This window comes from Orcinus orca, chromosome 3, assembly GCF_937001465.1.
Source record: "Orcinus orca chromosome 3, mOrcOrc1.1, whole genome shotgun sequence".
NCBI classification, from domain to species: domain Eukaryota; kingdom Metazoa; phylum Chordata; class Mammalia; order Artiodactyla; family Delphinidae; genus Orcinus; species Orcinus orca.
Window position 1 is genome coordinate 6,643,161 of NC_064561.1, and position 16,637 is coordinate 6,659,797.

Sequence of the window (16,637 nt, forward strand, 5' to 3'; positions counted from 1 at the left end):
TCATTGGTAGACACCTTTTATTCTTAGGATACAGATAAAACTCCTTAACAAAGTCACAAGGCCCTGCAGGTCTGCCCTTTATTTACCTCTCTGCTTTCATCCTACACCTTCTTTCCCCTCCAAAGCCTTCTTTGCTCTGTTATACTGCCTACACTTTCCCTCACCTCAGAGCCTTTGCATAAGCAATTCTCTCTGCCTGGAATACCCTTTGTTCTCTGCTTCAGATCTCAGCTCTTACTTCCTCTGACCTTCCAGATTAGATCAAATCCCCTTATTAGAATCTCCTATAACACCAAGAATCTTTTCCTCAAGCTGTTATCACAGTTGCAATTTATATTTCTCTGTGAATATCTGATCGTTACCTGTCTCCCTGTTTCAAAGGAGGCTCCATGCACTGCTTGGCTCATCATCTTATCTCCCAGCAAGGGCACACAGTAGGTCCTCAAAAGTACTTGTTGAATAAATTAATGATTGCATAAATGGCCCCAATGCTTTCAGGATTAAGTTTAGGTGACTTGCCCTGGCATTTGAGGTTCTCCATGACCTCAAGGACTGAGCTCTCAGTCCAGGTAAAGGTCAGAGCAGAGACCAAAAGACACAAGACACCAAGTGAAGAATAATAATTGCATAGAAGCAGGAAGTCAGAGGCAGGGATGACCAAGAGAATATAGGCCCTCCAGGGGGTGGGGGAATCTTGGGGAATAAATGGCCTTCCATGGATCTTAGAAGGGGATTCAGGCCATTATATCTTCCTGGTTATTAGGAGGCAGAGTGACCCAGCTGGTATCTGGTCTGCTCTGGTCCCCCCGCGGTCTTTTAGAAATGCTTCCTAGGTCTCTGGTTCTCTGTAAACATCACCCCATTTCTCGGTTCCTCACTTTCTCTTACCCCTAACATCTGATCCATCAGCAAGTCCTGATGGCTCTACTTTAAGACATGTGCCAAATCTGCCCACTGTTCACCATTCCGGATGCTTCAATCCCGGCCCAGCCACCACCGGCTTTTGCTTGGACCATTGCAGTCACCTCCTCCTTGATCTCCCTGCTTCCATGCTCACTCCCTGGAATCCATTCCCCATCACAGAAGTTAGAGGGATCTTTACACAATGTGAATCAGATCATGGCTCCCCTCTCCACTGCAACTTGTCAAGTGGCTTCTCACTGTATTTAGAATAAAACCCAACAACTCACTTTGGCCTGTGAGGCCCTGCATGCAGTGTCTCCTGCCAAGCTGTAAGACCTTATCCTCTCCTCCTCTAGATCCACCTCGTCCTCTTTCCAGAAGGCAAGAAGCTCCTTCCCATGTCAGAGCATTTGCACTGTGGTTCCCTCTCCCAGAATGTTCTTCTCCCAGAATGCTCTTCCCTCTCCCAGAATGCTCCTCTCCCAGTTCTTTCCACCACTGACTCCTTCTCATCTGTGTTCACATGTCACCTCTTCAAACTTCTAACTATAAGATGGATAAGTTCTGGGGATATTATGTATAGCATGGTGACTCTAGTTACCAACACTGTATTATATACTTGAAAGTTGCTAAGAGAGAAATCTTAAATGTTCTCACCTCACACACACAAAAATGGTAATTATGTGAGGTGATGGAGGGGTTAACTAACCCTACGGTGATAATTATTTTGTGATACATACATGTATCAGAACATCTTGTTGTACACCTTAAAGTTACACAATGTTATATGTCAATTATATCTCGATAAAGCTGGGAAAAAAGCCACCTCCCCAGAGAGGCTACCCCAGTGTCCTGACAAAATGAGGTTCCCCAGTCACATTACTTTACTTCTTGTTATTTTTATTACAGCACTTATCTATCCAAAATGAACTTGTTTATGTATTTGCTCTCCCAAGTGCCCAAGGTGTCTGGCAAATTGGACAACAAGTAGATTCCTGATACAAGTTGAAAGAGACAAATCCTCCAGTCCAGGGAAATGGAATTGGAACATGGAGGTCAAAGCAATGAAAAGGTATGGAGCCAGGGGGGCCCTGGAGCTGAAGGGGCATGGGGGATTGGGGGCTGCAGAAACCAGAGCCATGGGCAGGCTGAAGTGAGGGGTGCAGAAATGAAGGGCCCCCAGAGTGGAGGGGAGGACAGGAAAGTGGGGATTTTCTCCTGAATCCAGAGTAGCCCCACCTCCACCACATCCCTCACCCTGGTTTAAGTCTGCACAGAGCTCTTACTGGGTGATACGTTCTCGTTGTGTGTTACTGGTCTCTTCCCACTAAAATGTCAGCTCCACGAGAGCAAGCACCCTGTCTATCTTGTCCACCTGGTTCCTAGTAGGTGGGTAATAAATATTTGCTAACTGAATTGCTAAATGAGTGCGTGAATGACGGCCTTCCAAGTCCCTAAAGCCCCACCTATTGGGTTTTCTGAGACTCCCTCCATTCTTTATCTAAAGCTCCTATTTCACCAGCCCATTTTAGGGGGCTCTCTATTCCAAACAGACTCTCTAACACCCCCTCACCCCCAGGCAGACAGACTGGAACTGTGATGCTTGGAGGCAAATGAGAATGAAGAGAGATGTCAGGGAAGAGTGCACAGTGGGAGAGGAAACCACGGCTTTAATGGACTGACTGACTCTCTCAAACGAGAGCAGGAGAGAAACAGATGAAGCTGAAACGCTGGTGGGACACTGCGGTGGATGCCAGGACTGAAATGCAGAGGACCAGGATCTCTCTGCATTTCAAGGAGAATATTCACAATGGTAGTAACATTTCTACTCAGTGGTAATGATGCTCCTTAACATGCTGGGCGCTACTGTAAGCCACTTCTGAGCATTGGCTGCCATAATTGGCCCTTATGCAAGGTGGATGTCAAACAGGTGAGAATCTCAGCTAAGACAGCCTGTGAGAGGCTGGCTCAGGGCTCTGTGTTCCTGGATGGCGTTGCCGGGTCACCCAGGCACTCGTGTGACTTGAGACATCCCTTCCGTGGTCCTCCAAAAAGGGTCTGGGGGCAGTTCTAAGGTCACTCTTGTTGCTCTGAGATCTCACTTTGCCAGGAATCTGGGGAATTTGCGAGGGAGTTGGTCATTTGCATCCCCAAATAGTGGCATGTGGGTACTGGGGTCCACAGGGGGCTCTGTGACTGTCTGTGGGCATCCATGTTTATCCACAGGCACCTGTGAGCATCTACATTCCGGACACATATGGAACATCTGGATACATCAGTGACTAGCTATGTGCATAGGTGCACGTTTGTGTAAATTCAAGCGAATGCCGGTGTGCATCAGTGAGCAAGTGCCAGTATACATGCCTCTTGCACTGTTGTCCATAGCTGTGTACATCCCCTTCATTTAGATGTGTTCACAAGCATTCTATTCCCATATATTCTGTGCACAATTTGTGAGCCCACGAGTCAGTCTGCATGAGGACTCTTTATATAAAGAGTAGCCACCTATGTAAACGCACATTGCCTAAACCCACAAACAGCTCTGCCACGGTGTGCCCATCACACAGGGGAATGCCCCCCTCTACATACCCACAACCCTCTGTGTGCTATTCTGGACAGCCACGTACATATGTGTAGGTCTATCCAGAAGCCATAAACATGTTACGCATCTGTGTCCCTTCAAGAACCCCCGCACCCTTCCACGTATAATCCTCCAGGTCCATTCGTGTCCATCCTGTAGCCTTGAACATTCCTACACTCTTCTCAGTAGGAACTGACATCTGTATACATTCTGTCAGTTGCACTCTTAGGTCTCCCCGACTAACTCATTAGCATTGCAGTCAGTCCTGAAATATTCCTGAAGAATTTATGCGTTACTAATAAGCCTGGTGTTCTGCTGAGGTCACATGACACTTACAAGGGCTAATGGAGCCAGCTTCGGCCAACAGGTCTGGGGAATCCTTGTTTCCTGGAATAGCAAGAGAATGTATTCACCAGAATGAGCAAATTTCTCTTCCTTCTCACTGCACCAAATGTCCCAGCCAGTGCCTGTCTGCAGAACTGAAGTCAGATTTCAAGATAGTTTATGGCCCCGACACTACCCCGGCATCACACTAAGGACTGTATCTCCAGATTTGTCATTATATCTTAGGCTGCATCACTCTGATGGGAGCTACACTGAGGGTTGCATCAACAGACTGTGTGGGGTGGGAAGGTGCAGGCAGAGGTGAGAAGTAATCCCAAGGGACCTGGTAGGACTGTAGCAATGGGGGAAATGGGGACCCTGATGCCATGCACTGGCGGAGGGAAACTACAGAGGACAGAGGAGCAAATAGTGCATCGAGAGTTAGAACTCGGGGACTCCCTGGCGGTCCAGTGGTTAGGACTCCACGCTTCCACTGCAGGGGACACGGGTTCGATCCCTGGTCAGGGAACTAAGATCCCACATCACACGCGGTGCAACAACAACAAAAAAAAAAGAGCTGGAACTCAACTCTCCTGACCCACCAGTGCTGAAGGGGATGTGGAAACTCAGAGTGCAACAGCTGCAGGGGTGGCAGCGGGTGGGGGTGACCAGTTCCTCCTGGAAGTTGTAGATATTGTTATGGCTCTGTTATCCCTGCCAGGGAGGTCCTGCAAGACATAGTTTGCCTTGCACTTGAGGATAAATGCTTAACCTGCAAGTGCAGACCTTCACTGCATGGCATAGGAGCCATCCTGTGCCCTGTGACCTGCCACGTGCCACATCCTCTGTTGGGGTCCTCATGCTCAGGCATTCCCCACATGAGAGACATGCTCTGACCTGCTCCAACATGTTCCATGTGCTCAGATATGCCTGGTGGCCATCGGACTCTCCTTACACGAAGGGACATGTTTGCCATGAAGACCTACCCCAACATGTTCAAACATGCCACAACATGCCCTGACATGCAGGGAAGGCTCCAACATATGCACACATGCCTTTGCATGCTCCGGGGGACCAGCAGGTCTCCAGCCTCTGCCTGAGTCTATGCGCCTGAGGCCACCTTGCCATTCCCAATGGATTGTAGGGCAGCAAGGAGAAGGCTGTTATAAATTAAACACTGAGACGCTACCTGAGCACCAGACTGTCATCCAGTCATTGGCTGGTTTTCTCCCAGGAGACGGCGGGACCTCAGGGTTGGGGAGAGGGCAGGGGAAGTGACTCGCTTAATTCATTAGTCCTAATTGAGATATCTTTGTAAATATCCCTTTATGGAAGGACACGATCCCATCATTTCCTGGGAATTTGCCATCTCTGTTTGTCTCCAACCCCTGAGTATCGCAGAAATGCCAACAAAAGAAAGAGCAGTCCGAAGGGCTGCTGGAGACTTAGCCGTGCTTCTGATAATGAAGACAACACCGAGGGGCAGGCGAGGAGGCTCAGAGATACACAGAGATCCAGGCGGCGTGGCAGCCAGAGAGACAGGGAGATGGGGAAACTGAAATACAGGGCAGAAGGTGTCACAATAAGAAACACAGGCAGAGTCAGAGATGCAGGCTCTGAAACACAGCCAGAGGGAGAGACAGCCAGAGACAGGCAGAAAAACTTCACACGAGGGAGGACCAGAAGTGGGGACAGATGGGCCACGCGTGGGCCGACAGACCTCCCTCTGCCTTTTTCTGCCTCACCCAGTCTCCCATCTCCTGGGCACACTACCCGCTGCAGCAGCAGCAACAATCAAGCCTGATTCCTCTTTGGCCCTTGCAACCCTCCCCTTCTCTCACCCTCCCCCACTCACTCCTGCAATCATCTCCCTTGTTCAATATGAGCTTCTGCAGCTGCAGCCCAGACAGCTGTTCCATCTTGGAGCCAGCGCTGGGGCCTGGCGGCTGGGTCCTAGAGGGATGCCCTCCTGGGCAGCAGAGGGGAGTGGGAATGGTGGGGGAGGGCACAGGGTCACCTAGAGCTTGGGCACCCACCCACCCTTTACCCCGGGCTGAAATCAAAGCTCGGCCTCCATTCCCAGCATCTCCAGGGGTACAAACATCTCCTCCCTTGTCCCCCCAGGGCCTTCAAGGGCTGATGCTGGTCTGGCTCATCCTGTCCCACTCACTGAATCCTGCCCAACACCCAACGTACATTCTGGCCCTGTCCTGTCTCAGGAGCTCTCTTAGGTCTGATAATTTGAGTCTCTCCCCCACTCCCTGTCAGGGTCCTGGACCATGATACAGTAACTATGGCGATATGGAAACAGAATTCTAGAGAGAGAGAAACAGAATCCTGACAGACAGACATAGACTGAGAGACAGAGATGGAAGAGATATAGTGACAGAGACACAAAGAGGCAGAGATGGCAGAACCAGAGACAAAAGAGACACATAGAGATAGAGACACACAGAAAGGATGAAACAGACTTAGAGACAGAGATAGAGACAAGACAGAGATGGAGAGAAAACAGAGAGCAGGATAGAGACAAAGAGACGCAAACATGAGACACAGGCAGAGAGAGATAACAAAAGTCTATCGTATGTTGTAGATACATCGTGAAGACAGAGAGGAATAAAGACAACTAATGAGACAGAGATATCTGAGAGAGAGACACACACAGAGACAGACTCAAAATACAAAGTTTAAAAATAGAGAAGCGTCAAGGCTGAGACAGAGAGAGACAAGGACTGAGAACCAGCTTGGTCCCTCAGATCTCCCAGTGGCAACTTCTTCACTCCCACACACAAACACACCCAACGCCACATCAGACTCTCTCAAAACGCCTGAGCCTCCCCCAGAAGCCTGCTTTTTCCTCGCCCAGCTTTGCGGTTGCTCCTCTCTTGGAGTTTCACAAAGAGGCGTCAGCTGCCCAGGGCAGGAGGTGAGAAGGATGCTGGGGGCACGAAGACACCAAGACGCAGAAACCAGAGCTTCCCTCTGGAAGAGGAGGAAGCCAGTTTTAACTACACTCAAGCAGCCCCAAAGCCCAGACCACCTCCCTTGGTAGCTGTCCATGGTGCTGTCGTTGGTGCCGACCGTATGGGCAAAGGCAGCATCTCAAGCCATTTCTATGTGTTGCATCAAGCTTGGGGTCTAGAGTGGTAGTCAGGTATCCGCCTATCTCGCCAGATCCTCACACACCACCTGCCATCCCATCCCAACACCTTCACACACCCTGTTCTCTTGGCCTCTCTCCCTCCACGTTACCAGCTCTGTCCTTGCCCAACTCTTACTCATCCTTCATGTCTCAGGGCAAACATCACCTCCTCAGGGAAGCCTTCCTTGATTAACCCTTCCCAAATGTCTGCCCTCACGGCCCCCACCAATCTTTAATTATATAGCCATCTGCACAATTCCAAGTTCACTGTGTCTCCCTATGAAGCTTTGTGAGGAAAGAGATCAAGTTTCTCTTGTTCACTGCTGTATCCCCAGCCCCCAACACAGGACTTGGCACACAGAAGAGCTCAGTGATTGCTAGTCAGGGATGACTCTGCTCTCTGGTGGCAAGATCTATGTCTGACAGACAGACATAGACCGAGAGACAGAGATGGAGAAAGTGACAATGTGCACATTTGTTGGACATCCATTCAAACAGAGAAGGGTTGAGAAACAAAGACACGATAAAAAAAAAAACTATAAGAAGCAGACACTTCTGAGCAATGGGAGAAGACTAAGTGGTCACAGAAATACTCATCAAGGCTCAGAAGTTTCACTGGGAGGACAAAGGGGCAGTGGTCTCATGGGGCAGAACTGAGACCATTCAGGAAATACCTATGGCCCCAAATGAGAAAATCCCAGCAATAACAAGACGGGCAAAGTTTTCACTCAGATAGCACTTCTGTTCTGTTGGTGGTAAACAAACAATTACCAAGATGATTTCATATCATTATGAGTACTGAGAAGATAATAGAACAGGTTCAAATAATAAAGTGGGGACACTGTAGCTGGGGTGGTCAGGGGAGCTGTCTCTGAGCAGGTGACATTTGAGCTGGAACAGGAGGGGTGAGAAGGAGCTGGCTAGAGGGAGGACTGGAGGAAGGATGTTCCCAGAGGATGGGAACAAGTAAAAAGTTCCAGAGGCAGGAAAAGCAGCAAGGGATGGAAGAGTGATCCAAGATCTGAGACTCAGGCAGGGGTCTAGTGATAATAATAATAGCGAACCTTATAGGCACCTTCCACATGCCAGGCACATGGCTGAACACAATGCTATATGGTACAATCTACTATTATCCCCATTTTATGGATGAAGAAACTGAGGCTTACCAAGTTGGGCCAGGGTAAGGAGTTTAGATTTGGTGCAAGTGAGACAGGAAAATGTTAAAATGAGATAAATTTCATACTCACAATCTAGAAGGATTTTCTAACAATCAGCTCTTTTGAAAAATGCAACTGACAGCCTCATATTCTTTTCCTGCTCCAAACCCCTTCAAGTTTCCCATCCTTTGACACTCAGAATGAAGTACAGACACCTCAGTCCAAATCCCTTTGTGACATGGACCCCTCTGGCCACTCAGGCCACTTCCACACTCTTCCCAACCTGGCACATTGTCTTCAACAACTCCGAACAGCTTGCAGTGTCCGTCCTCAACAGGATGTTCCTCACTTCTGAGCCTTTGTCCGTGCTATTCTTTCTGTCTGGAATGCCGTTGCTCTGTTTTCACCTGGCCAGTTCCTTCTCCACTTTTAAGATTCAGTTGGACATCACCACCTCCAAGAAACTTCCATTGCAACCTGGCTGATTTCAGTGCCCCTCTTCTGTGCCCCAACAGCATTCCAGAAATATCTCTGTCTCTACACATACCATGTCGTGTCACAAGTACTGTTGATGAGGCAGCAATCTGATTGAAGCCGGGGCATTATTCATCTCTATATTCCATAGTCTAGGATCCTTCCCAGTACAAAGTAGGTGCTCAATAAATATTTCCTGACATATTGAGGTGTTTGAGCAAAAGCCATTAAGTCCACAGTTAGGAACAGGTGAATAGGCAGGTGTGGGTCAAATCCTACGCCTACTTTTCTCTACCTCCTTGGTCCCTACCCTGGTCCAGCCCCCATCATCACTCACCTAGACCAGTGCTGTGGCCGCCTCCCCAGTCTCCCAGCTCTCACCCTCACCTCCTACAGTCTGTCCTCCCCACAGGGGCCAGAGAAAAACTGTGAACACCTGAGTTAAGTCTCATCCCTCCTTTGCTTAGCACCCTCCTGGCATCCCATTTATTCACTTAACAAGTATTTATTGAACACCAACTATGTGCTAGACCCAGTGCCAGGCACTGGAACTATAACTGTCAACATAAATGGATTTTTAAAAAAATCTCTGCCCTCATGGAGCTGACATTACAGTGGGGAGAATCAGACAACAAAATAAATATCAACTACACCGTGAATGTTAGAAGGTTAAAAGTGCATGTTGAAAAGGAAAGCGTGAAATGAGGAGAGGGAATGCATGAGAAGTTGCAAGTTAAATCTAAAATCCCTGCAAGTCCCTCTCCCCCGAACATGATGTGGCTCCCACCACCTCCCTGCCCTCATCTCTTCTCACTTTCCCACCTCACTCGCTCTGCTTCAGCCACACTGGTTTCCTCACTGACTCTCCAAAATTTCAGGCATATTCCCACCTCAGGGCCTTTGCACTTGCTGTTCCCTCTGCTTACTTCCTTCAGATCTCTGCTCAAATGTCACCTACTCAATCTAAAATAGTCCCCCCCAGCACTCTCCACTCCCCTTATATTGCTCTATGCTTCTTCATAGTACGGGTATCACCATGTATTATAAATTTATCTGTATACTTATTTATTTCTCCCCTACCCTGCCCTAGAATGTCAGCTCCACAAAGACAAGGATTTCTGTCTGTTTTGTTCACTGTCATATCCCTGGCACTTAGAATAGCGCCTGGCACATAGCAGGTGCTCAATAAATATTTGTTGAATAAATGAATGAGTGAATGAATGAATGGAGATACCCTCCAAGAGAATTCTTGTTGTAGAATAAGAGGAAGAGGGATCAGTAGTGTATTTAGGGTTGTTCATAAATATTTGGCCGTTCTTCTCTGTCCGGGTCATAGTAGGACCACACTTCTCACCCTCTTTGAGGTGAAGCATGCCATGTGACTTGTGTTGGCCAATGGAATGTGAGCAGAAGTAACGTGTCACTTCTAGGGAAGAGCTTTAGGAGCCAGTGGGGGCTACGCTGTACCTTCCTTTCCCTGCTCCAGTAATCATGTCACCATAGAGCCTCCGTCATTCCAGGTCCATGACGACCATGGACAGAGCTCTCCAGCCAACATGGATACATCGTTCAAGCACAAAATAAACCTGTGCAGTATTAAACCACCGAGATATGAGGCCACTTGTTATGGCAGTGTTACCTTGCCTCTCTTGACTGATACCGAGTATTGGGGTCCTTCCCCCCTGCACAGAAAACTGTCAAGAAGACACATAGATTCTGAACTTTGGTTTTTACTGGGAAGTCCTCAAACAGCCTCTTGCTGATAGCTGCTCAGACCCTCCCTGTTCCTCCCATGAGGAAAAGGGTCCTCCCCAAACAGAATATCCCTCCTCCATCTCCCCTTCCTTCCCTCCATCCCTCAAGGAGGAGGGGATGGACAAGGGCATAACATATAGGATGCAGGTAACTCACTTCAGGCCCCGTAATGACGGCAGCTGCTGGCCATGGGGCTGACAATTCTTAGTCTGGTTCTGAATTTATGACCCCCCAGGTGAGAAGCCATTCCACTGAAGGCTCCATCCCACAGGGATGGTTTATGGTTGGGAGTTGGCCAAAGGTAGTAGCAGTGGCAGCTTCTCCCTCCCCGCCCCCCTTTCAGGGATGATCTGTAACACCGTCTCTCAGAATCTCTTAGAATGCTAAACTGTTTCTCTGGATCAGATGGGGGAGGGGAAACCAGAGACAAGAATGGCCTGAGGGTCTGGGCTCACCCCTACCTCACAGAGATCGTTTTTAAAGTCCAGACCAGCATCCAACTGTCTGCCTCATGACTGGGAATTCTCACTACCTGGGTTCCGGAACCCCTCAGCTTACCCACGTCGGTGCTCTGTAGCTTCGCACAACTCCTCCTTACTGAGCACCGACCCTGTGCCTCCTCACTTCCATTTGTTCTCCCCAATCCTTAGGAAGGTGCATTATTGATTTAGACACTTGACAAATATTTATTCCATGCCTATTACGCGCTTGGCTACAAACTCTCCTTACTGAACACCTACTATGCACCCAGCTATCTTTCCATTTGAAGATGGAATCCTTATGAAGATGTGATTGTTGATTCCGCCACTTGACAAATATCTATTGTAGGCCTCCTCTGCATCAGGGCTTAGGGTTCAATAGTGAGTAAAACACAGATGTTCTCATGGATCCTGTGGCTTAATGGGGACTCTGAACTCCCCTTGACTAATGAGGTTATTGGAGTTTAGAGAGATTAAATAATTTCCCCAAGGTCATACCACTGGTAAATTGCAGGACCAGAATTCAAACCCAGATTCATCTCAGAGTCCTGTCACTAACTGAGCATTTACTACGTCAGGCACTGAGCTGGGATTTTCAAGCATATACACATTTGACATAGAGGAGGTACTCAATTATTTTGTTGAATAAACAAAATGGGTGGATGGATAGAGAGATGGATGGATGCGTGGAAGAATCGATGGAGAGAGAGATGATGGATAATGGGTGGATGGAAAGATAGATGGGTGGAGAGCTGGATGGAGAGATGGATGGAAAGATGGAGAGATGGATGGATGGGTAAATGGATGGATAGGTGAGTGGACGGATGGATGGGTGGATGAAAGGATGAGTGTAAAGATGGATGGATGGAGAGATAGATGGAAGGATGGATGGATGAAGGGCTGGATGGTAGACCTCTTACCCACAACAGTTCTGTGAGGTAGGAATTATCATTCTCATTTCATAGATGGGAAACAGCACCTCAGAACGGTGATGTCACTGGGCCAGAGTGCAAGTCGTGGAGCAAGTTAAGGCAAAGTCTGGATTTCAACCTATGTCTATCAGACTCCCAAGGCACTTTCCTGAGCACCCTCATGTCACAGTCCCCTCCCAGGTGCTACCCTGAGTTACTTGGAATCTCACTCCATAGAGCTCTTCTGGCAAGGCTTAGTGAGACTGAGGGATGGGGTGGGGTTCAGGAATGGGAGAACTATTAGCTTTCAGCAGGTGATTTCATGGAAGCATTGAATCAAGGTCCTGTTAGCTACAGATGGGCTAGAGTGAAGACCAGGTCAGTTTGGGTACACACACACGCTCACACTTACAGAAAAATCATGAAACACACAGGAATCCACCCACATGCATACAAACTAGGCACACACACCATTCATAGACCATTCACAGATACACACTTGAACATATATGCACACACTTCTAAAGACATACATGTCCACATTTATATGCACAAAACATGTACTTGTACATATTTGCAAAGACACATATACACACACAAAATCATAACTCAGAGACATGCTCTTATACACTATGTACACGTTCCCCAGACATACATGCTCTCATTTACACATATGCTCTACATAATACATGAACACATTTACACTGACTCAAACTTTTTAGATGGTAGGGGAGGGGAATCTGACTTCTGATTTCAATGAGACACCATCTCTCTCCCCCCTCAGAAGGCAATAGCAAGAAGTCTGTCTCAGACTCATGTATATAAACTTATATGCACACATGCAATTACATACATGCAAACCCATAGTCAGGGACATACAACTGCAGACACATCCACACCGAGATACAGCGAGTACTCAGGGACACACCCACACTCGTTCTGGGATGCACCCTCATATACAGGCAGACACACTTGTGCCCTCATGCTAGCAAAGCACATACACTTTCTCACACCCTCCACTCACACACACACCCATACACACACCATGCATAGATAGATACACCAGGACATATTCAAATATCGCTTGATGTGACAGATCAACACTGTTTCACACATTGGCTTCAATTCTGAGGATTTAAACTGCAAGCCCTCACCTGGGCCAAGCCCAGGGACAATTCCCTCCAGGAGCTGGACAAAGCCTGAGCACAGGGCACCCCCCTCTCCACTTGCCCACAACGCTTGGGAGCAAAGACCTCTTAGCTTTCAGTGTGGTGGCAGTTGGAGCTAAACAGGGGGGCTGATGAAGTTGGCGGAACATCAAGCAAGAGGGGGAGCCCCCATGAATCCCAGTTCCAGGTATTGGGAGGAGTCCCGAAACCAGATTGAAGAGGGTAAGGAATGGGAGGGAAGGGGCGTATCTGGAGGAGGCTGAGGGAAGTTTGCAGTGGAGGATGTCTCCTCCCCTCTCCCCAGGACCCCAGGACCACCATTATTAACCCCGAGGGAGTGCCCCCCAACACACACATCCTGCCCCCCTTCACCCCCCAGCCAAACTCTGTGGCTTGGGAAGCTGGAGGATGAAGGTGATAGAAGAGGATAGGATGGGACGGGGGAGGGGGCAATCCTTCAGTTTCTGGGGGCAGCATGAGCCCCAACCCCGGCTCCCACCCCAGTACGAGACCGGGCCTCCTACGGAGGGTCAGTTATGGGAATAAATATTCAGCACGTGGTGAGGCAGGTAATGAGGAGGGAGATGCAGGGGGTGGGGTGTTGTGCAGGGGAGAGAAAAGGAGAGACAGAAAAAAAAAAGATACAAACTCGGAGACAGCGCGACAGAGACAGACAGAGAGGAAAATAGAGACGCAAACCAGAGGAAAAAGAATATAGTGAGACAGAGAGAGACAGAAAGAGAGAGACATAGAGACAGAGACAGAGAGAGAAGAGAGGGAGAGAGAGAGACAGACAAGGGGCTACTCAGAGACACCGAGACACAAACAGGGAGAGATGCTGAAGGTGGAGACCCTCGGAGACCCGGAGACTTCCCTATTCGGAGGCAGGGTTCCAACCAGCCGCCCGAATCTACCCTCCAGCTCCGCCCCACTCAGCCGGGACCAGGCTGAATTCCGCAGCCCTTCCGCCTGCGCCCCGGGGCCAGAACGAGCCTAGTACATTGTTGCCGCTCGGACACTGCACACTAATAATAAGAAATAATAATAATAACAATAATAAAAGGCGCGGAGGTGGCTGCGGGTCCTAGGGCTCCTCCGCCTCCGCGTCCAGTCCCCAGCCCCAGGAGGGCGCTCCCCGGCCGGGCGCGCCGGGAAGCTGGGGGGCGGGGGCCCCCGGGGGCTGCTGCTGCGGCGGCGCGAGCACCACGCCCCCCGGGAGCGCCCCCTGCGCGGCGGCCACTCACGATTTTCTCGGAGGCGCCCGCGCGGGACACGGTGCCGTTGAGCCCCACGAGCGAGGGCAGCGTCTGCGACATCCAGTTGGTGACCATGGCCATGGTGCTCAGCACGGCCCCGATCTTGAGCAGCGGCACCGACATCGCGCCCCCGCCTCATGCCCCGCGGCCGCCCGCCGCCTGGTGCTCGGTCCCTTGCCACCCAGCCGCCCAGGGGGCGCGAGCGCGAGCTGGGGGGCCGGGGCCGGGGCCGGCCGGGGGGGCTCGGGGACGCGGGCTGCGGCTCGGCGCGCCCGGCGGGCTCCGCTTATAAAGCGCCGCCTCGGCCCCCCCCCACCCCCTCCCGCGCCTCCCACAGCCTCCGCGCCGGGCACTTCCAGCCGCTGTGACGTCACGGCTCCGGCCCGGAGCCCGGCGGGGGGCGGGCGGCGCCCCGGCTGTCCCCACCCCTCTCCCCCGGCCTTTCAACCCCTCTGTCCGGGATCGCCCCACCCCGCAAGGGGCCCCCTCCGGCGGTATTCCCCACCTGCCCCCCACCCCCCGCCGCGGCATTCCCAGCCCCGCCCCCAGCGGTGTTCCCGCCCCTGCCCCCCGAAGCGAGGTATTCCCGGGCCACCCTCCGCTCACAGCCCCTTTCAGAGCCCCGGGCGCTCGGCCTGCGTTTAAATGGGCAGCCGCCCCACCCCGTGCACCCAAAGCTGGCAGGGGGCCGGAGTCGCAAGTCCCCACCCACCTACTGTTAGGACACCGACCCCGGCTCACTAAAACCCGGGAGAGCAGGTATGGGGCGGTGGGCTCCAGTGCGCTCCCTTGAATCGGGTGGCCAAGTGTTTCCTTCTCCCTTGGGGAAGGGGCTTCCCTGGTACCAGGACCACTTTGGGGACCGCTTGGTTGTTTCCGAACGAGGGAAGCGCAGAGTGGCAGGTCCGAAAGCAACAGGCGATTACTGGGATATGGGGAGTGGGGTCACTTCTGCAGCAGGAGGACCCCCATGACTCCAGGGGGCGGCATTACAACCCCGGACGGCCGACACGGGAGCTAGCCTTTTGCCGGCAAGTCCCAGCTGGGTCTCCACTCACAACTTGGACTTGGGGTGGGAGCGGGGAACTGATACTTCGGACCTTCCTCCAGACCCCAGGGAGCAGCTCCGGGGCCCGCCCTTTCGAAGGAAGGGGGAGTGCAGTGCCCCAGCTTTGCACCCACGCACCAGCCGGCGGCGGGGCGGCGAGGCCGCCAGGAGGAGAGCCCGGCTGGTTTAATTTCCTCTGTTTTCCCTGCACTCACGCCCTCTCGTGGCGTCCCCGCATCACCTCGCGCTGCCGCCGCGGCCGCTGCAGTCGCCCTCAGTTCGCGGCCGCCGCCGCCGTATGGAGGCGGCGATGACTCAGGCCTTTCCCTGGGCCGTGGCAGCTCACCGAGGGCTCGCCTCGGGAGAAGCGCTGAACATGGGGGTAGGGATGGTGGGGGTCTTGAAGTATCCTTTTTTTTTTTAGCTTAACAGCAGGGAGAGGCAGGTTCTGCCCCTATCGGACTTCCAGCAATGACCTCTCTCTGCCTCAGTTTCCTCATCTGCAAAGTGGGTGGTTTAAGGACCCATGGACCTAATACGTGTAAATGGCTCCTGTGTCCTGAGAATCAAGTGAAAGCTTTATTGAACATCTACTATGTCCCAAGCACTGTAAACAACAGATTTTAAAAATGCCTGCCTGGGACTTCCCTGGTGGCACAGTGGTTGGGAATCTGCCTGCCAATGCAGGGGACACAGGTTGGAGCTCTGGTCCGCGATGATCCCACATGCCATGGAGCAACTAAGCCCCAGTGTGGCAGCTACTGAGCCCGTGCTCTGGAGCCAGCGAGCCACAATTGCTGAGCCCCTACACCAGAACTACTGAAGCCCACGCACCTAGAGCCCGTGCTCCACAACGAGAGGCCACCGCAATGAGAAGTCGGTGCACCACAACGAAGAGTAGCCCCTGCTCGCCGCAACTAGAGAAAGCCTGCACGCAACAAAGACCGAGTGCAGCCAAAAAATAATTAACTAATTAATTATTTTTAAAAATGCCTGCCTATGTGGAGATGAACATTCTATGGAATAAGTCAGACAACAAGTGGGGGTGGGGTGGGGAGTAAAATACCTAGGGTATCGGGAGGAAGGGGCATATGGACTAGGTAGGGGAGTAAAACTTTAATCGAGGTGGTTGGGGAATGTGACATTTGAGCAGAGACCTGAAGAAGGTGAGGGAGGGAGCCATTTGGATATCTGAAGGAAGAGTTCCAGGCACCAAGAACAGCAAGTGCAAAGGCCCTGGGGCAGGAGGATAAGTGTTCAAGGAACAGGAACGAGGCCAGTGTGGTTGCAGCAGATTGAACTGGGGCAGACTGGGGAGAGATGGTGCTTGTAAAGCACTTTGCCTGGTGTCTGGAACATGGTGTTTCATAAATAGTAGCTGACATTGTAATTATTTGCAGCTGATAATGAGCTTTAAAAAATGAGATACCTCCTTGCC

The 16,637-nt window shown here is 51.0% G+C and overlaps 1 protein-coding gene across 4 annotated transcripts in view; it reads right to left on the reverse strand.

Annotated features, from left to right (window-relative positions):
* The window catches only part of OLFM2 (olfactomedin 2), a 62,929-nt gene that overhangs the window by 33,399 nt on the left and 12,893 nt on the right, over positions 1 to 16,637 (reverse strand). The window contains exon 1 of one of the 4 annotated variants that reach the window (XM_012535803.3): positions 14,140 to 14,416. The exons of the other annotated variants lie outside the window; for them this stretch is intronic. Within the exon in view, the coding sequence (XP_012391257.1) occupies positions 14,140 to 14,274 (135 nt within the window). The 5' untranslated portion in view covers positions 14,275 to 14,416. Of the gene's footprint in view, positions 1 to 14,139; positions 14,417 to 16,637 lie in introns of those variants that run through there. 4 annotated transcript variants of the gene reach the window in all.